The sequence below is a fragment of the Phodopus roborovskii genome, unplaced genomic scaffold, assembly GCF_943737965.1.
Source record: "Phodopus roborovskii unplaced genomic scaffold, PHOROB, whole genome shotgun sequence".
NCBI classification, from domain to species: Eukaryota; Metazoa; Chordata; class Mammalia; order Rodentia; family Cricetidae; genus Phodopus; species Phodopus roborovskii.
This window is the reverse complement of record NW_026126482.1, coordinates 18,559,569-18,581,431: the sequence shown is the minus strand read 5'-3', so window position 1 is coordinate 18,581,431 and position 21,863 is coordinate 18,559,569. Positions and strand designations below refer to the sequence as shown.

Here is a 21,863-nt window from a genome sequence, read left to right as displayed (position 1 = left end):
TATATATTTTCAATGTACAAAATAGTGACTGTGGTTGGTAAAGCTCTGTTTTTATGACATTTACCAATAAGAAAATTGTGTTTATCTCTCAAAAAGAAAGCAAAGCTGGAAGGTGTTTTGTTTTTGTAATTCCATACAAAATATTCTGACTATATTTAGTTTCACTTATAGTGCTTGGAAGCTAAATAGAAAAAAATCATTCCAAAATCATGAGAAAATTAAACAATACAGAAAATAAGAGAACATTAACAAAATGTGACTATCCCTTTTTTTTTAACATTTTTATAATACAGACTGATTATTTTTCTTAAAGATATGTATTTATAATAAATCTGTCCAAAAATTATTGTCAATAATTACTAAAGTTTTTGCTCTTTATCAAGAATGCTAATGAAAACCCCAAATTAGTTCCAGAGATCAACACTTCTGGACATTTGTTAAATAAGCATTCACAACTGGTGTGGTTCAGGCCTCAAAAAGGCGCTTATAAGGAGGCTGGTACATACAACTATTTAAACATTGCTTGTCAATTTTCTGATGTGTCAAGAAGCTTTCTGAAATTTTATCTTCAGCTAACAAACTATATTTGATAAGAGAATATATGAAAATTTTCAATTTACTTAAGCTCTATAATTAAATGTCTCTTACTTTTACAAATAAAAAGCTCTCCGTTTCTCTTTATACAGTAAGCACATGTACATTTTGAAAACTTTGCTTGAGACAGAAACACAAATCTACCAGCTTTCTTGTACAAGTGCCCTCTGCAAATGCCCTTGGGGAGGACCAGGGACAGGCACTGGCAGTATTTGATCTTCTAGACCCTGGAGTCCAGACCTAAAGCAAAGAGGACCTTTCCTGTAGGTGGCCAACTAGTTAATACTTCTCTCTGTTACCAATATTCAACCCTGCCACTACAGCCACAGTGTGTAAACTGAATGGGTGTGGCATGGGTGTGGCTGTGTGCAAGAGCAGCTTTAGTTTAAAACATGCAGGAGGCAGCTATGGCTGTCATTTCTAGAGACACTCTAGTCACAGGAATACCTTGTTTACCAGTGTCACCTCTGCAGCCCTGGCACCCAGCCTAGACCCTCCAAACACAGGTACTCAGCATCTATAACTTTTCAGGTTATCATTTCAGTTTTCTTTGATGAGCTTACTGTGGCTCTAAACACTGAGATGTTATGGTACTGTTTTTATAAACTTAGAAATGTTCAGTTAAGTTGCCTGAGGTCCAGGGCAAAACACCATGAGTCAAAACAGTCAAGACTGACTGAAAAGGATTCTGATTGACCATTATTATACTACCTATACGCTCAATATTTATTAGATGTATGCACACCATTAAACATTTCAAATTTACAGAAAATTAGAATGTAATTCCATCATTAGGTACCCTTTTCTTAAGCATCTTACCTTTTAAAATGGCTTTCTTATTCAATGAAAAGGTTTGATTTAAATGTTTGTGAAAATCTAATAGGAAAAAAATCACATCACCTGTGATCTTCCCATCTCCCAAAATAAAATTTCTTCTCTGAAAAGTTTAAAAAATTAGTGTTAAAAGGCTAATTGTGGTTTTCTAAAAATGTCTTGTTTTGCATTTTTGAGCTGTCAAACCTAAAAGCAGACTTTCCTTAAGTTTAAGATCTTAACATTTTAAGCAGCCAGAATAAGACTAGTATCAATTAACTACTTTGCATATACTCTGCATGGGGTCATTAAAATGATACATGATGAGAATATAAGACCTTTTATTTGTAGACCTATAACAACTTTTAAGTCATATAAAAAAAGTTTCAGAATTAAAAAAAAATTCTAAGTGAAAATATTAAGCTGGACAGAAATGAAAGACATTATACATGGATTGTGCTGGGGCACAAATGTTTCTGTCGCTTAAGAAATTCCATTATAGATAAACAGACTACTTGCAGTCTAACTTTGAAAATACTATTCACAAGTAAAGCCGTTTATGACCTCTAAGGTTATTTAGTTTTTGCATCTCTTCACTTGAGGCCACCACAAATAATCTGCTATGAGCATATGCATTTTCCCAATGGTAAAAATGTAAGGTTTTTAAAAGCATTAGTTTTAATACCTTTTATATTTCTTGCAATTTAAACAGAAAAGGAGGCTAGAGAGATGACTCAGCATTTAAGAACTCTTCCTGCTTCCCAAGTTCGGGTCCCAACACCCACACAGGGCAGCTCATACCACTAACAACTCCAGCATCATTAGCTCCCACACCTCCATCCGGCCTCCTCCAGCACCCATACATACACGGCATTCACTCACACAAACATGTCCATGTGTACACATAAGTAAAATAAAAACAAAGCTTTTATAAAAAAGAAAAAATTACTAATAACAGCTACACACAATGCTAATGAGCACACCCACATTCAGCTAAAGCTTTTAATTTCCTATTATTCTTCCATTAACGTACTTGGAGCACATGTCTTTTGTTTCTGTTATATACTTAATTCTGTCCTATGCCACAGGCTGTCTCAGACACCATCCTTCAGCAATCACCATTAGCAAGTCTAACCTTTAACTTTAACCATCCTCTTCTTTTACTAGAAGTACTGAGCAGTTCATTCCTTTTATCTGTTCGCCCACACCATTCTTAGAACTGATCTTTTCTTTTTTAAAATGTACTAGAGAATTGGATGGATAACTAGTAAAAAAAAAAAAAAAAAAATTCAAGCCCAACACTTCTATTGTTACTTCTACACATAAGTTAGCCTTCATAGGAGATGAATTTTCATCACTTAACATCCACATAGACAGAATAAAAAGGTACTTAGCCATTAAACAAAATCATGTAATAAATATAACCACCATACACTAGTCAAATAATAATCATGACATTGGCCATTCTGCATGCAATACAACAGCTCAGTACCTAAACTATGTCCATTCTTCGTGTAAAAGCAGGTATTGTTGATAAGATTAACACAACAGCCAATGACATCACCAGTTGTAAAAGTTGGTCCATACGGTTGTCCAGTTCCAGAAGAACAAAACGAATGTCCATCATCCCCATGGTAACCATATGAATGTTTATCCCAACCTGGAGAGAGAGGTTCAGTATATTTATTTACTAATGTTGTAAAAATAAGCCAGAAGAGCACAACAGATAATATAAAAATATAATCTCCAAATGTACATCTACATTCTCAACTATTATACATATAGTGATTTCACCACTGAAATGTTGTCTAAAGCATTAAACTCAACACCCAGAATACTAAAAAGAGGTACTGAAGAGAAAGGATTCCTAGCAGGAACATGAACATAAACACGGCAGTCACAGCAGGCCATGTTTTTTCCATGCATTATTTCAGCTAATATAGCAAAAGAATTTTGCTTTATGAGTAACACACATATACTTCAATGTGTAAAATAGATTTTAATTTTCATTTTCACAAATTTCTCAAGGCTGTGATACATATGAAAAAGTCATGAAATTTATGATCTCTTTATACAACTCAACAATACACATTCTTATTATAATTAAGACCTCACTTAAACCCTCTTAACTTTTAACAAAAATGCCCAATTAAAATTACCCAAGAATATAATTAGCAGCGGTACTGGCTTGATGTTCCTGGCTCGATGTACTTCCTGTGGTTTGCATTTCACATAAAAATATTTCCTCTACCACTGACTTTTAACATCAAGAGACAGAATCAATTCCTTTTGCTAATCATACAGATGCCACATTGTCCACACACTCCTGAGCCACTTTTGTCATTTGTCTATATTCTCACAAGGTCATACAACTAACATGGGTTAAAGGTTGGGATGTGATGGCAGCAACAAAACCAGTCACATTAAAATGTTTCAAGTGGCTGATACAAGTATGTAAAGTTAAAAAGGACAAAACATTAACAGAAAAACAGGCATAGATATTATGCTATGTAAGTTCTACATAAGAAAATAAAATTTAAATACATTAAAATCAACTTCCACTAGGCATTCATAATATAAGTGCTGATAATTTTAATCAGAAATGTCAGTCCTGAGGCTCTAACAATACTGTAACACTTGCAAGTGTACCTGGTAGTCTATTCATGTTCACACCTTGAGCAGAAAGACCAATTCCCATGTAGCTGTTATAGAACAAAAGAAAGGAAATGCAGGTTATTATAGTCAGATATGGACAAATCACTAAACACTCTAAAACATAATCAGAACCAAACCCAAACAGAAGCTTCTAAGGTAGTGGAAATGCTATTACAATGTATTCCACAGCAACAAAGAGCGCTATTAGCTAGCAATAAAACCTAGATTACTACAGTAATCATAAACATATTAGTAAGGACTAGAAAGATGGCTCAGTGGGTGAGATGAAAGCCATGATCAAGCCTAATAACCTGAGTTCAATCTTCAGGATCTACACAGGAGAAGGAAAAGAATTGCCTCTGACCCCCCCCACACGCGCGCGCACACACACACACACACACGCACACACACGCGCACACACTCACACAGTACCAATGCTACATTCTAAGTGCCAATAAGAAGACATCTGAGAGATCTCAAATGACTTTGTGATATACTTTAAGGCTTTAGAAAAACAAGAACAAGAAAAATTTAGCATCAGTAGATGGAAAGAAATAAGATCAGGATCAAAATTAATGGATTAGAAACTAATGACAATATACATTATTAATGGCACCAAGTTATTTCTTGAAAAGACTAAAGATTTGTTAATCCTTGGCCAAACTAATCATAAGGGGTGGAGGCAACAATTCTTACAATCAGAGATGAAAAGGAAACTTTAACATATACCAATGTAGTTCAGAAAATTACAAAGCTTAAAAACATTATATACAGTCCACTGAATTGAAAAATTTAAAAGAAATGGAAAATTTTCTTTCTACACATATATGACCTGCCAAAATTAAACCAAAAGGAGATGAATATTTCAAATCGATCTATAAGAAGTAGTGAGACAGGGAGCCATTATGGATTTGAAGAGAAAACTGACTCTAGAGAAATGTCCAGAGACCTACAAGACTAACCCCAACTAACAATTTGAGCAATAGTGGAAAGGCTACCATAAATGCCCTTCCCTAATAATGAGATTGATGACTAACTTATCCACCATCATAGAGCCCTCTCATCTAGTAGCTGATGGAAACAGAAGCAGACACCCACAGCTAAACACTGAGCCAAAATGGAATCCAGATGCAGAGAGGGAGGAGTGATAAGAAAATGGGGACAAGACCAGGCTACAGAAACCCACAGGGACAGCTGACCTGAACAAGGGGGAGCTCATGGACCCCTAGATTGATAGCTGGGAAACCAGCATTGGACCAACTCAGACCCCCTGGGATCGATATGTAAAGTAAGAAAAAAGAAAACAAGGAAGAAAAAAAAAAGTAGTGAAACAGAAACACACACACACACACACACACACACAAAAATTCCCATTGTGAGATGTCTCACCAGGTAAAGACGCTAAGACCCACCTAAAGGAACAAAGAGCTAACACCACACAAACTATTCTGACCATCACACACCACCCCTATAAATAAATGTCACAATTTCTTAGCTTACAAAAATCCTCTAACTAATCAAAGTCCAAGTCCAAAGAGATTAACTACTGAATTCTACAGGAACTTGAACAACAAGCACCAAAGTTCCCCAAATTCTTCTATAAAACAGGAAGGAACAGAACACTACCAAATTATTCTTATCAAACCAGTATTAATTCTGACACTAATAGCAGATGAAGACATTAAAATACAGAACAAAACTAAAGGCCAATCTCTCTGATGGACACGGGTGGTGGTTTGATGAAGAATGGCTTCAATAGGCTTGAGTGCTTAGTCACCAGGGGGTGGAACTCTTTGAAAGGCTTAGTAGAAGGATTTGGAAGTAAGGCCTTGTTGGCAGAAGTTAAGTTTGTCACTGGTAGTGAACTTTGAGATTTCAAAAACCTAAGCCTCGTCCAGTTTCTCTCTCTCTGCCTGCTTGCAGATAAGGGTGCTTTAGCTACTTCTCCAGCACCATGTCTGCCACCATACTCCTTGCCATGATGATAATGGACCAACTTCCAAAAGTGTAAGCAAATGCTTTTTCTAAGAGTTGCCTTGGTCATGGTGTCTTCACAGGAACAGAATAGTAACTAAGAAAACAAAGATGGGGGGGTGGGGGTGGGGAGGGAGGGAGGGAGAGAGAGAGGGTCAGAGAAGGAGGGAGGGAGAGAAACCAATTCAGCAAAACTATCTCAACAGCCTGGAAGACATTTTCTTCAGTGCTGCACTGATAACTCATGACGGGTGTGAGCAATATCATATTATCTCTAGGCTGGAGGTCCTGGGCTATATAAGAAAGCTATTAAACATGAGCTTGCAATATTTACTGAGCCAGCAAGCAGTCTTCCTCCATGGTTCCTACCCTTACTTCTCTCAATGACACTGTGGTATGAAGTATAAGCCAAATAAAGTCTTCTCTCTTTAAGCTGCATTTGGTCAGATTATTTTATCACACAACAAACTAGAAAATGTATCTTAGTAGTTAACATCTACATATTTCTTTTGCGGAGATTATTTTGCTCTAATCTTATAAATGAGCAACCTTGAGTCTCTTATTTAGATTTTGCCAGTTTGCTCAGTTTTAGAAAACTGTCTCTAGAAACCCCAAGGTGGGGACTGGAGAGATGGCTCAGAGGTACTGGGTGCTCTTCCAGAGGACCAGAGTTTAATTCCCAGCACCCACATGGAAGCTCACAGCTATCTATACCTCCAGTTCTGGGGATCTGACACCTTCACAACAAAGCACATAGAAAAGGTAAATTATTATTATTTTTTAAAGCACATCATCAGCAACAACAAAAAACCCCAAGGTGTATTTTTAAAATATAATCTTATTAACAATTTCAAATATTTTGCATGAATTTGACATTTTATCCAAAAAAAGAATTCATGCCCCATGGGGGGGGGTGTCCTGAAGTTTCACTCCTTTTGGAAACATTATTTTGTGTTATCTAATATTTCCCCCATTACGTTCCTCTGTATTTAAGACTCTATAATTCTAAATGGCTGTTTTTAAAGTGAATGAAAAGATTTCAGTTAAATGTATTAATTTTATGTAAGTTGCATTAGAACACATTCAATATTTGTATAATAATTTGATATTATTGACTTTCTCTTTCTCGTCTTGCTCCACCCACTGATCTTCCTCTCCCCAACTAAGCCCTCTTGTACTATCTTCTTTTTTTTAAAGGTGACCCATGAGTTTAAAGGCTTCCTACATTCAAGATACTCCCCCACAGCCCTAATCACAAGCAATCTGATCTAGTTCATTCTAAATGACTCTAGGCTTTATAAAGCTGACAATAAAGACTTTCTAGGACAATACACAATTTTCAAAAGCTTATAAACACCATCAGAAGCTGGGAACTTTTAAGATAGAAGTAAATACAAAACTCTTAAGTGCAAAAACAAACAAAAAAAAAAGCACGCTGAATCCAATTTATTAAGTCTAAGTTGACTACAATTGTATCATGACTTTTAAATGTCTTTTTATAAGTGTTCAGCCACCATTCCTTACAAAAGATCCAGTAAAGAAATAAAAAGAAATCACTCTTTTCCCCCCCCATCTCCAATGCACACCCCCCCACACACACAAAACAATAGCCCTGAACCACAGTGAAGTCATTTCCATCACAAACAGGAACAATGAGCTGCTTGTAACTGTTAAAATATTGTTTTGGAGATCTTAGAACACTTCATATAAAACAAAAAATAACCAGTAAAACATTAAAAAGCAGTCTATTCATTTATAATTGGTATAATTATATACATATAAAACCACAGAATTTATTCAAAGCATTTAAAATTAGCCAGGTGTTTTAGAAGACTAACTGTATTATTAAGGAAATCAATTTTAACTGATTTCTAGCAACAGCCAGCTGAGAACAGGAGCAGTGTAATAGTCACAAAAACTACACAATAGTAATAAAATTTTCTAGCAAAGTTCAAAAACAATGCAGCAAATCTCACGGCACATGTATCTAGATAACTTGACAACATAAAAATAACTGTTTTTCAAAAACAATGTGAGTTCTCAACCTTCCTGATGCTGTGACCCTTTAATACAGTTCTTCATGTTGTGGTGACACCCAACAATAAAATTATTTTCATTGCTACTTCATAACTGTAATTTTGCTACTGTTATGACTCATAATGTAAATATCTGTGTTTTCTGACAATCTAAGGTCAAGTGACCCCTGTGAAAAACTTCATGTACACATAGTACATTCTAATCCAATTTCTTAATCCAGAAGAAAGTGATTAGAAGAATTTCAAGACAAGGCAAAGCTTAGGTAAGTAGCAGGCCATTCCCTGCTAATAACTTAAAAGGTTTGTTATTGAAAATTCCCAAGAATATTACAATAAGAGTCTATTGTGAGTGAGGCAAGGGTGACAAGTCAATAAGTCACAACTGTGGCTTGGCTATATAAACTGGCAAGAAAGCCCATGCACCCTACGCTGTTACAAGAAACAGCTGCAGCCCAAGCTCACTGGACAATACAGGTTGTGACTGTGCTTACTCACTCACAGGAGCCTACAAGTTTCTTGTGGAACAGGGGAATCCTGATTTACTCTCAACAAACACTATGACCAAAACCAACTTGAGATAGAAAGGGCTTATTCCATATTACACTTCAGGTAATAATCCATCATAAAGGTACTATGCTGTACCCACCTTATTACCTGAAATTCCACCAGGAGAAACAGACATATGCCTACCATTTGACCATGTCACACGTGTCAAGCTGATAAAGCTGACCACTGTAGCCAGAGATATGCTTGTGACATTTATTAGAGGTTATGCTTAACTTGAAAAAAATCAAAAAAGAAGATGAGTCAAAGGATGGACAGGGAAATGAGATGGGAGACAAAGCAATCACCATCACTTTTATACTATGATAAGCCTTCTTTAAAAAGTATCACACCACATGAAACCGTACAATAAAAACTCAGTGCTTCAGAGCACTGGATGCACTTCCAAAAGGAAGACCTGGGTTCAATGCCCAACATCCACAGCTTACAACTGGTCAGTAACTCCAGTTCCAGGGGACCCAATACCTTCTTCTGGCATCTGCAGGTACTGCATTGCACATGGAACACAAACAGGAATGCAGGCAAAACACCCACACATGAAAAATAAAAACAAAGAAAAAATTTTTGTAAAGGGCTAACAGAAAAATAAAAAAGGGACATGGCATGCAAAACTTCTGTCATGCATTTAAAAAATAACATGACTTTCCATGTGTTAAAATTATAAAATACAATAAATTAGGCACTTTATCTTGAAAAACAGCCTGTTTAGATGAGAAGCCATGTCACAGGGTGTGTTGGTTTAAATGAAAATGGTCCCTGCAGGCTCACAGAGAGTGGAACTATTAGGAAGTGTGGCCTTGTGAAGAAGTGTGTCACGGGCTTTGAGGTTTCAGATGCAAAAGAAAGCTAGGCCTGGCGTCTCTCTCCCCTGCTGCCTTCCTGTCCAGATGGAGAACTCTCTGCTGCTTCTCTGGAACCACAACTGCCCATTGGCAGCCTTCTCCTGCCATGACAATAATGGACCGAACCTCTGAACTGTAAGTGACCCCTATTACATGGTTTCCTTTGTAAGAGTTGTTTTGGTCAAGGTGCCCCTTCACTGCCATAGAAACCCTGACTAAGACACAGGGCTATGGCTACTGTGAAGTGATTTGGCAGAAGGAAGTTTGCAAGCACCAGGTATAGCTGGGGTTGGCTCATAACACACAGATAGCTGAACACTTCATAAATGTTCAGGGTGTTGTGTAGGAAGAAAAGCTCAAACTCAACAAAAGTAACAAGACATTTGTTGTTGTGGCAGTACATTTGAAGATTTCTTCAGATTAGTATTTCAAGATAGAATTTTCAAACTACTAACTCTTCAGTATTTTTAATTAAGTTATAATTGTGCCCAAATTGCATATAAGAAACTAGCAGGCCAGGCTGTGGTGGCACATGCCTTTAGTACCAGCACTCAGAAGGCAGAGGCAGGCAAATCTCTGAGTTCAAGGCCCATCTGGTCTACAGAGTGAGTTCCAGGGTAACCAGGACTGTTTCACAGAGAAACTTTGTCTTGGAAAAAACAAAAAAACAAAACAAGAACAAAAAAAAAAAAAATTAAAAAAAAAAATCAAACTATGGGGTTTAAAGATATATGCCTATTATCTTGGCATCTGTTCTATCCCCTCCTCCATTTACTATTTTTAGTTTTTGACACTACTAAATTTCAAATCTTGTAAATTTAACACTGTATCTTTCATATGTTACATCCTCAAATGTAACATATTCTGGTAAGATATAGCTTTTAAAAGCCCATTTATCTCCTCACTCTCTATTCTTAGCTATTCTCATCATGTCTCATGCCTTCCTGCTGTCGCCTCCATATAACTGTTACTGCTTGAAGCAATAGTGTAGTTTACCCTAATGAGGGTAACAGGCTCTAACCAAACTATGGACTCCAGCTTCCAGTGGGAGAGTGTGCTCAAGCTGCTGAAAGGAAATGCATGCACACCAATAATTCTATATGAAGGTAAGCTATCCTTTTATAAAGGAGAAATTAAGACATTTTCAAACAAAAACAGAGAATCTGTTGTTAGCATTCTACACTACAAGAAATAATAACAGGGATGGACAAGGTAGCTCAGCGGGAAAAGGTGTTTGGCCGCCAAGGCTAATAATACTTGAGCTCAATCTCTGAAACCCACAAAGTGAAGGAAAGAACCAACTCCCATATGCTGTCCTCTGACGTTCACACATGTGCTATGACACCTGTGCATCTCCCCCAAACACACACACAAATAAAAATATATATAAAAAAACTTAAAGAAATACACAGAAAATTATGTGAATGCATTTTTATTTATAATTTTGTCTTCTGATTTAAACACAGAGAAGTGATTATAAAATTCGTTGGGATTACCAGTGGCCCATAGGTGTCAACTAGGCCTGGGCTGATGCTAAAGGCCATGTCTGGGTATGTGGCCCTACCACAGCCAGGGTCTGTGTAGAGGTCCATGGCTCCTGCTGTCACTGAAGACCATACAGATGCCTGGAGTCTGGGCCGTGGACACCTTAGGCAGTGTTGGTATCCGAGGGACATGCTGCCAGGGCCATATAGATTTGAGTGACCTGCACTGCCATCCTCCTATCCCCTGGTCACAGTGACAACCAGATCTGAGCTGCAACCTAGAGTCACATCTGGGTTCATGGTCCTACAACTGCCACATGGTCTGTACTAATATCCATGGCTCCTGGTACCATCATAGGCATTGTGGATGCCTGAGGTCTATGTGGTCACCTGGGACTATGTTGCATTCGGAGGGCCACATTGCAGCTGGGGCAATGCCAATCTCAGTGGCCTGAGCAGCCACACAGGGTCATGGTGATATCAGGCCTGGCATGCTGCCAAGGATCATGTCTAAGTCTATTGTCCTATGCCAGTATCTGTGTTGATATCCATGGCCCACATTGCCACAAGGATGCCTGGCTTCTGGGCCACCACCCGTCATCATGTTGGAATCCAAGGGATGTGCTGCTGCCAGGGCCATGCTGACACAAGTGGCCTGCACTGTCACCCCTGGCCATTGTGTCGTCCAGGTCCAAGGTGCTGCTGAGGACAATGTCTGGGTCTGTGGCCCTACCACAGTCAGAGTCTGTGTCTATGTCCATAACTCTGGCTATCACCAAAGGCAATGCAGATGCCCAGGGTATGGGCCAACACCTGAGATCATGTTGCTACCAGGGCCAAAGCTGTGGCAGGGGGTCATTATCTGGGTCTGTGGTCCTGCCACAGCTAGGATCTGTGTTGTGGTCGGTGGCTCCTGTTTGCATCAAAGGCCATGTGACTGCCCCGTGTCCAAGTCATCACCTGGGGCCATGTTGGAGTCCTGTGGACCATGCTCTGAGAGATCTGCATTGCCACTCAAGGTCATGGTGACATCTGGGCTGATGGCCATGGTCTGTGGTCCTGCCACAGCTGGGGTCTGTGTTGATGTCTACTGCCCATGTTACCACAAGGACTCATGAGAACCATGTGTTCAGGTGTGAGGGTGGTGCAGAGCGGCACCTGGGATAGCTTTCACCCTTAGCATGGGAGAACTGACTCTGCTCCTTGTCTGGGGATGTGGTACCAGCTGCCCAGTCAGACCAACTCAGGTACCACCTAGACACACAGCCAGAGCTCTGAGTTAGCACTCCCCAAAATCTATCCCATCTATGACCTGCTAAAGCTTGTGAAGGGACAGATCCTACAGAACCATAGCCACAGGATCTCTATGACTCAGGGAAACTGCAGGACACCCAAGAGGAGTTTCGATGAGGGTCCAGTATTGACGATGTACCAGAAGCCGGAGGCCTTGAAACTGAACAGCAACTCATTATACAACGAACATTTGCAAGTAAAACTGTTTGGACAAACAGATATACTGCAGGATACACAGCAGCTCTCGATGCCATTAAGATGAATGAAGAGGTGATAGAAAGGAAAGATGGAGTAGTAAAGTGCGTTTTTGTTTGTTTTTAATTAATACTCTTATTAGTATTTTTAATTTTTATCTTTATTATTTATTTTTCAGTTTTCAGGGAGGAGGTAGTACAAAGTAAAGGACAGACATAGAAAACCTGGGAAATGAATAGGATTGGGTGCATGATGTGAAATTCCCAAGAATCAATTTTTTTAAAGATCAATTAAAAAATTCTGTGGACTTAAAATGTATAACAATAATGACATTATTATTATTATTAATAATAATAATACAAAGCAGAGGGGTAACATAGGATTAATATAACTAAAGTGGTACAGGGTTTAAGCACTAAAATCTACAATAGACCAATGAAAGAAATTAAAGAGAATCTAAATAAATACTAATAGGATCAAGAATTAAAATATTTAATATGAAGATGGCAAACTGATGTTGAGATTCAAAACAGTCCTTACCAAAAACATAATCCACTCTTTTGATCCTAAAATACAAACAGAAATACATGGCGTTCCCAAGAGACCAACATAATCTTAATTAAACAAAACTGGAAAATTCACACTTGCCAGTTTCAAAATATACTACAAAATACAGCCGTCAAGAAAAAAATACTCCTATATTTAGACTTAAGAGATCAGTACAATACAATTCAGAATCCAGAAATTGGTATCTAATCTAATCTGACTTTTTTTTCTGTTGGTCTGATTGTCTTTGGTTTTGTTAAGCCAGGATCACATGTAATACAGGCTAGCAGCAAACTCCTTATATGGCTGAAGCTGGTCCTGAACTCTTCCTGCATCTACTTCCTAAGTAATGGGACTGTAGGCATGGACCACCATACTTAGCACTACAGTAAAACCGATCTCTGACAAAAGGAAGAAGTTAGCTCAACAGGGAAGAACAATCTCTAAACAAATGGTGCTTGAACAGTTGGATATGCGCTCAGATAAAAATTAACTCAAATGAAGCAGAAAATAAATGAGGAGCTAAACTATACAATCTCAAACATTGTACTAATCTTTGGGACTTTGACTTAGGCAATGATCTCTTAGATCCAACATGAAAAGCAAAAGCAACAAGAAAAAAAAAAAAAAAAAAAACAGACTTCCTAAGAATATAAATGTATTGTGTGTATTGTTAACCCAATTCCTATGAAACCTTAAAGACTTACTCACCTGGGTTTCTAACACCCAGAAATTTATGCCTAGATTCCAACAAGAAATCATGTAAAGAGGAAGCAAAACAAGTATCAATTCTGACTAAGATATGACAGATGTTGAAAATTCAAACTGGGAAGTCAAAACAGCTGATTTGCTAAGGATTATAAGGAGACCGTGGATTCAGCACTAGGCATCAAAAATAAAGAATGTCTCTTTTGAGGTATCAGTAGATAGAGTAGAAGCAAGGAAAGAATTGGTGTGACAACGGTCATAGAGCCTTCCCAAGCTGAAATGTCATGGGGAAAACTATTTCAAAAATAAATATAATTAGACACACATACAAAAGCTAGTACACAACATCTAAACAGCACAAGACCCAGGGTTGCCACAGGACACATGGCCCACATTGGAGGATGCAGCCTAAGGAGCAACGTCACTGCAATCTCCTTGATTGTGGCTAGAATCTCAAAATAATTTCAGAATGAGTCAGTATGAAGCCAAGCTGGGTTACTGAAAGATAAAGAGCAAGAGACTTTTCAGATTAAAGCGAGAGTTTGCCAGAGTTGCTTAAATAAACAATAGCTACTTATACGACTTGGTGGCTTTCAAACATTAATACTGCGATTGTAATTTGCAACCAGGTTCAAAGTTTAAGAAGAATGGCTCAAAACAAGAGTCCTGAGAAACAGGCCCACAAAAATACAGCAAACTACACAGGAAATTTGACGGAGACAGGTGTGTCTTTCCAGAAACTGTTGCTGAAATTCTGACATCTACTTGTGAAAAGCAAAGTACAGACACAGATTTGATAGCATGGTGGTTTGAAGGAGATATCCTCTATAGTCCTGGGTATTTGAGCTTGGCAATATTTGGGGGAGGCTTAGGAGGAAGAATGCCACTGGAAGAAGGCTTTGAGAGCTTAAAGACTACACCATTTCAGGTTTGCTCGCCCTGCTTCATGCTTGTGGTTTAAGATATAGCCTTCAGCTTCCTGCTTTTAACTGCTAGGGGATTTCTCCAGTACATTTTCGGTTTTGTTTGTTTCTTGAGATGGAGTCTTACTATGTAGCCCTAGGTAGGCCTGGAACTTACTACATAGGCTAGGCTGGTCTCAAACTCATGAAGATTCACCCACCTCTGCCTACCTAGTAATAGGAGTAAAGGATTGTGCCACCCCACCTGGCACTTTAGACAGACAGACAGAACATGCCAGCATGCTCAAGTGGATGTTAGAGTACAATTTGTGGGAGTTGGCTCTCCTTCTACCAAGTATAGTCTAAAGATTGAACTCACTCAGGTCGTCAGGCATGGCAGCATGCACTTTTAACCACTGAGCCATCTCACACATGCACAGTTCAATTCTTTACCGACTCATTTTTCCACACAGCCTGAGGCACTACTCCTAAATCATTTTAAATCATTTCAACCAACCACCAAATCATACATTAAAAACATGAAGATCAAGGGAAAATCATTTTTCCTGATTTTGGAAGGTTACTCTCACCTGAGTCCAGCATAAGCAAACAAATACTCAACATATTTGAGATAAACATGCCACCACCACACACAGTCCTCTAGCACCAATACCAACAAGGAAATAATCTTAAAACACAGTAATCAGGAATATAAACATTAACAAAATCTGTGAAGGAAAAGCACAGGATGAGATGAAGCTTAAGTCTAATCAATTCCAGGACATAGTCCACATTCCTAATTTTTTTTACTTTGTTTAATCATACCACTATTTAGTTTTCTAAGCCAGAGAGACCTGGGAGTAATCATCCTTACTTTCTCCTCAGCTACCTTTACTCACTACTCACTTCTTACTCAGATTTTGCAAGGCGTACTAACACTCCAATGCCAGCAAAGGAATGGATGTGCTAGCAAGGTGAGGGCAAGCAGGCAAAGAGCAAAAGCTTCCATCTTCTATGTCCTTTTATATATAGACTTCCAGCCGAAGGTATGGCCCTGATTAAAGATATGTCTTCCCACCTCAAAATCTGGATCAAAGGTGTCTTCAATCTCAAGAGCCCAGACTAAAAGTGAACTCACCTAGTTCACACCAAACAGAGAAGCTCTCACGGTTTCTGGATTGTAGTTCATTCCAGATATAGTCTAACTGACAACCAAGATGTACCACAGTATACACTGGTCAGCAACACACAGCACACACGTGTTTCACCTACAATGTCATGCAAGGACAGTTTGTGATGGTCCTACTACCAAAATCACATTTGGACAAATTTCTAAGAATGTTCTACAGTCACTGATACACACATAACTTGTTAGCAACTTCACGAATGCCCTGCTATACAGATTAAAGCCTCAGTATTGTGTTACAATTATTTTCATACTTTCTATAACTTCAAAGAAGACTACTAAAAACACAAGTCTACCCATATCACTGCCTTGCTTTTAAACGCAGTACCTGAGAGGTAACATCAAGACCTATCAGTGTTAGATACCCTTCCATGGTCTTCTCTAGGGAACAATTACTATGCTGGAGCTCCTCTGCAACAGCAGCACAGCAGTACAGATGCAGTGCATGCTGGGCACCAGGCAGCTGTCACCAACAGCATCAATGAGTCATAAGTTGCCACGAACCAGGACTCTAATAAATGTACCAAATGTATTATTTAAGTTAGTCCCATGAGGTCAGCAGTACTGTTTCCTTTTAGGACTGAGACTGAAATCATTTACTGAAAGTACAAAATCACAGAACAGTGTACAGCAGAGGCAAGATTTAAATGTCCACTCTGCTTCTCAACAAAGGAAACCCAGCTTATAAAACAGGAATTTACCTTTAAAATCACACACCATCTACAAAAGGATGCCCAAGAAGCTTGTCTACGGTGGGATGTAAAGGTGGATGAAGGACAGGGGAACCAGAACCAGACATTTGCCTGTTTCCTCTTCTGCAAACTTAGATGTTACAAAGTCTGCCCTGATCACCACTGTCTTCTAAAAGGTGGTCTGTACTTCATCAGTTTGTTCACCTGTATTATTACTATCTTATACTACATTTTATTATTTATTACACTGATTATTTATTATCCCTTTTCCTATAAATTTCTGGGCAGCAGGGACCCTATTTCAGCAATGTCTACATCCCTGTTTTTATCTTGTCAAGCCCTATTAGTAGGTAATCAACACATAAACCTCTTCTTCCCTTTTCATCCCTACTGCAATCTACTCCTTGGCCAAACTCTTTCTAGCTACCCTGCACACTGCCATTACACGTGGTATTCTTTCCCTAGTTCCTGTTGGTACTGCTGAGTATGGATATCCTCTAAAGATTCCGTATTACCTACAGTTTAGAATTGCCATCAGGGCTCTCTCATACTTCAGTCCATTTTTTTCTTCTGTCTGTTTCCATTGCAATCCCCTGATGTCCCAGTAGCACTTAGTACCGAACCATAATGCTTCTGCCAAAGACCATACAAATTTATACTCTACTTAAGACTACCTTAGTCATCTACCACCTTGTAGATGCTTTTCTCCTACAAAGCCTCTCAAATTCTTACTAATATTAAAGGGCTAACATATACTACTTCCTTGATACATGTGTTTCCCTGAGCAAGTTCCCCCATATATGATCTCAATCTCCATTCAATAAAGACTGTCTTAATTGAGTTTTTTTTTTTTTTTTTTTTTGCATAATGACTGCTCTCTGCCCTACCCCACTGTATTTTCTAAATACTAACATAGATATGTTTCTACTGCATGTCAGGAAGCCCATTAGTAAGTATAACAAAGACAACTGTGAATAAAATAATGCTGCTTTGGATTACCAGACTTCCAATTATATAATGTCTCCAACAAGCATCTGTTAAGTTGATAACAATGCTGTTTACTTACATTACTTTCTCTTTGTTCACACCTTCCTCTGTGAGCACTCATTTGTTGATAACAACCGAAACTAGGAGGTGCCTTTCTAGTTTTGTGTTTTAAATCAGTGTAAATGTGTGTGTCTAAGTGTGGGTTTGTGCACTTGAGTCAATGCCTGAGGAGGCCAGAAGAGGGTGCTGAAACCCATGGAACTGGAGTTACAAGGCAGTTGTAATGTGCCTGACATGGGTACTAGGATTAAAGTGGGGTCCTCTACAAGGGCAGTCCATGCTCTTAACTGCTGAGCCATCGCTCCAGCCCCAGCCCTTCTGATTTTATGATCCTCTCAAAGCTAGATAAGAAACTTTCTTTCCTTCTCTTCATAAAAAATACCTTATAAAGTTAATAAGTGTGAAAGGAACACTTTGAGAGTATATTATTACCAATAGGAAAATTGAGGAATAGAATACAGACTGAAGTACTTGCCAATTCTCCCAGAATCTCTGTCAAACTGTGGTATCAATATTTTGTTTGAAGAGTTAAAAATATCATATGCATAATAAATTATAACTAAAAGTTCTCTCACAGTTTGAATTAACTGTTTCTCTGCTACCTCTGTGTCTACTAGCATGCATAATTTAAAACTTGAATGAAATTCCCGAGCTGAAAGTACATTCAGGAAAAAAAATGATTTTTAAAAATTTCTTAACAGTCATTGATTATTATTAAAAACACAAAGTGAAAATATACCCTTTAACATGTCTCCTTAAAAAAAAAAGATCATGTACATAACACAATTTAATACTTTATTATGAAATCTGTTCAAATTTCATCTTTAATTAATAAAAAACTGACAGGTTACTGGTGTAATCTGTCCTTATAAATTATACTTATTTTCCTGAATATACATAAAATTATGCTTGGTTTAAATAAAAAAATTAACTCAGAAAATTACATTATTTCATGCAGTAAAACAAATTTCCTTCAAGCCCTATTATTCTCTAGGCAGAAAAAAAAAATGATGTCATGCGCCGCCTCTCCCTCAGCAGACCTACAAAGCATGCACAGGGCAGGGTCAACAAAGCATTCGCACATACACAGTACTTTACACTATACCCGCTTGTTCTTTCACTCTGTCCAGAGAGCCCATCACACTAAACTCCCGTCAGTGACAATTTTTCTAGAAAAGTAAGATCTTGGATTCAAGTAATTCCTAAACATGGTCTAAAGAAAATTCTATTTAAAGTGAAATGAGCAGATAGGCATACATCTCTCTAAGAACACTGGGGAGTGAGTAAGTGAACTAGTTTGTTCATCCATGCCATCAGCAACAAGGGGTCTGTTCTCCAATATATGTTGCAGCAGGACTGCATCTCAAATGCATTATGCTAAGTTGAAGATGCCACACTTAAAAGATTACTTAAGTAGAATGATTCTGTTTATATGCCACAAAATGTAAAATAGACACATACTATTTTGGGAAAGAGACAGTGACCCACACAAAAAGATACCCAGAAGCTAGAACTTAAAAACTGATTAGTTGAACTGGCAAATACAAAAAGGGGACAGGAAGCTAACTCAGGGGAAAAGGGTAAGGGCAAATAGAAAGAACTGAAAAACCTAAGTCCACGCATGAAGAAAGGGCCTTATAAATGAACAACAGGTAAGAATTAAGAATCAGAGGCGCCCGGCCAGCCTTCCAGGCTTGTGGAAGTACTAGCCTGCTGATCATTCACTACTTCCTGGGCTCTCCACAGCTCCCTTCTCTTCCCTCAAGACCAAGGGCGGCCCAGGACAGTGCATGGTCAGCTAAATCCCATCTCCATCCCAGCCTCTTGTGGAGGGTGAGGAGAAAGATGGCAGGATGACTGACTGCCAGCCTGTGTGGTGGACTATGGCACAGGACATACAAAACTGGGATATGCTGGAAATACAGAACCACAGTTTATCATCCTCTCATGTATTGCAATCAAAGAGTCTGCAAAAGTAAGTGATCACGCCCAGGGGAGGATAATGAAAGGTGTAGATGACCTAGACTTCTTCGTTGGTGATGAAGCAATGGAAAAACCCATGGAAGCAACGAAGAGGCCAATCCGCCATGGTATAGCTGAAGATTGGGACTGATGGAAAGGTTTATATGGAGCAAGTGATTTTTAAATATTTAAGGGCAGAGCCTGAGGACCATTACTTTCTTTTGACTGAACCTCCACTAAATACTCCAGAAATATATTGCTGAAATAATGTTTGAGTCCTTCAATGTTCCAGGCTTGTACATTGCTATGCAAGCTGTTCTTGCCTTAGCTGCACCCTGGACTTCAAGACAAGCAGGAGAGAGGATGCTGACAGGTACAATAATAGACAGCAGAGATGGAGTCCCTCATGTCATTCCTGTGGCTGAAGGGTGTGTCACCAGCAGCTGCACGAAACACATTCCAATTATAGGAACAGATATAACATACTTTATTCAGCAACTGCTTCGAGACCAAGAAGTATGAGTGTCCCCCCCAACACCGTCCCCCCAACAGTCCCTGGAAACTGCAAAAGCAGTGAAGGAATACTATAGTTATGTCTGCTGAGATTTAGTAAAAGAGTTTAACAAGTATGACACTGATGGGTCAAAGTGGATCAAACAGTACACCGGAGTCAACGCAATCTCAAAGAAAGTGTTCTCCATTGACGTTGGCTATGAGAGATTCCTGGGACCAGAGATCTTTTTCTATCCAGAGTTTGCTTAATCCAGATTTTACTCAGCCTATTTCAGAAGATATAGATGAAGTCATTCAGAACTGCCCCACTGATGTCAGGCATCCTCTCTATAAGAACATTGTCCTCTCTGGTGGGGCAACACCATGTTCAAGGACTTTGGGTGTCATTTGCAAAGAGATTTGAAAAGATCCATAGGTGCCAGGCTGAAGTTAAGCAAGAAGCTGAGCGGTGGTAGATTGAAGCCCAAACCTATTGATGTAAAAGTCATTACACATCACATGCAATGGTATGCAGTCTGGTTTGGAGAGTCAATGCTGGCTCCCATGCCCGAGTTCTACCAAGTATGCTACACCAAAAAGGATTATGAAGAAACTGGACCTAGCATTTGTCATCACATTCCACTATTTGGAGTTATGTCCTAAAGTTGACTTCTTTATTGGGGTTAGGGAGATAATCTTTCTGATGAACAGTTTTTGTCTGAATGGATGGTTCTGAGGCTTTAACCAAACATGGTCAATCATACAGAAATATTTAATGAATGTGTCAATATGCAGATGTATAAGAGAGCCAAGAGGACTGTTTTTCTTTAGGATGGATATTTCAATCTTACATGTATCAAAAAAGAAATGAATTTTAGTTCTTTCTGTGCCCTGATTTTTGTATATTATTGACTTACCCAATGTGCTAGGCTCTCTGGGTGTGTAGAGCTCTGTGATGCCTGACTGAGCACTGCTGAATGGGCAGTACAGGAGATGGTTTGAATTTTTCATACTTTGAGGAAAAAAAGTTAAAAAAAAAAAAAACTGTAGTATTGGAGGGAAAATGTGATCAAGGAAAAAATGAATTCAACTAGCAGCCTCATGGGACTTGCCCCAACACTCTGGGATCCAGTTATCTCGAGCAGCTCCACCCCTCCCTAACCCACCAAATGGTTCTCTCTGCAAACACTTTGGATCTAGGAAGCTAGTCTCCTGGGTTAGCCGATGTCTGACCTGCTTTCTGATTACTCACATTCTGTTTCTTGCTTTAAAAGAAAAGACAAGACTGTTGGACCAGTATTGCAATTCTGTAGAGTCATTTCTTATTAAAACAATAATGTGATTACCAAAATTGGCACATTTAAGGCCTAATACCATACTAATAAAGGCAAAAATTTCTCTTTATTACTTGTTTTAGGCTCTTTGATCTCTTTACAAGTTAACTAATATATCTATTTCCTTCAGATTCTACAGTAGCTCTTTAAAAAGCACAGCGGATGGATAGCAAGCTTTTTTTATATGTTCTGTACAAATAATTGTAAACTTTTAATATGTTGAGTGCTTTCAATTTCATAATTAGATATTTTCATTTGTATAACTCATTTGCAGTCTGAATTTTTTTTTTTAGTGCCAGTCCTTGACATATTGTCTTCTTTACAATTTAAAATATCTGGAACATGAAGGAAACCGATGACAATAAATTAAAATTGAATTACCCAAAAGGGGAAAGAAAAAAAAGAATTAACAATCATCCATTTGGAAAAACCAGACATCATTGCAGCAGTGAAAAACCATAAAAACAGTGAGAATAAGGACAAAGTAATTATGGCATGTGTTTATGTATGAAAATGTCACAGTGGTTTGTATACTTTACCAAAA

The 21,863-nt window shown here is 38.4% G+C and overlaps 1 protein-coding gene and 1 pseudogene across 1 annotated transcript in view; one reads left to right on the top strand and one right to left on the bottom strand.

Annotated features, from left to right (window-relative positions):
- Ranbp9 (RAN binding protein 9) overlaps positions 1-21,863 on the bottom strand; it is a 74,536-nt gene that overhangs the window by 34,441 nt on the left and 18,232 nt on the right. Inside the window, exons 3-4 of the mRNA XM_051194358.1 lie at positions 4,057-4,109; positions 2,900-3,067 (exon numbers count right to left, since the gene is read on the bottom strand). Coding sequence (XP_051050315.1) covers positions 2,900-3,067; positions 4,057-4,109 — 221 coding nt within the window. The remainder of the gene's footprint in view (positions 1-2,899; positions 3,068-4,056; positions 4,110-21,863) is intronic.
- Positions 19,519-20,648, top strand: LOC127229297 (actin-related protein 3-like; annotated as a pseudogene).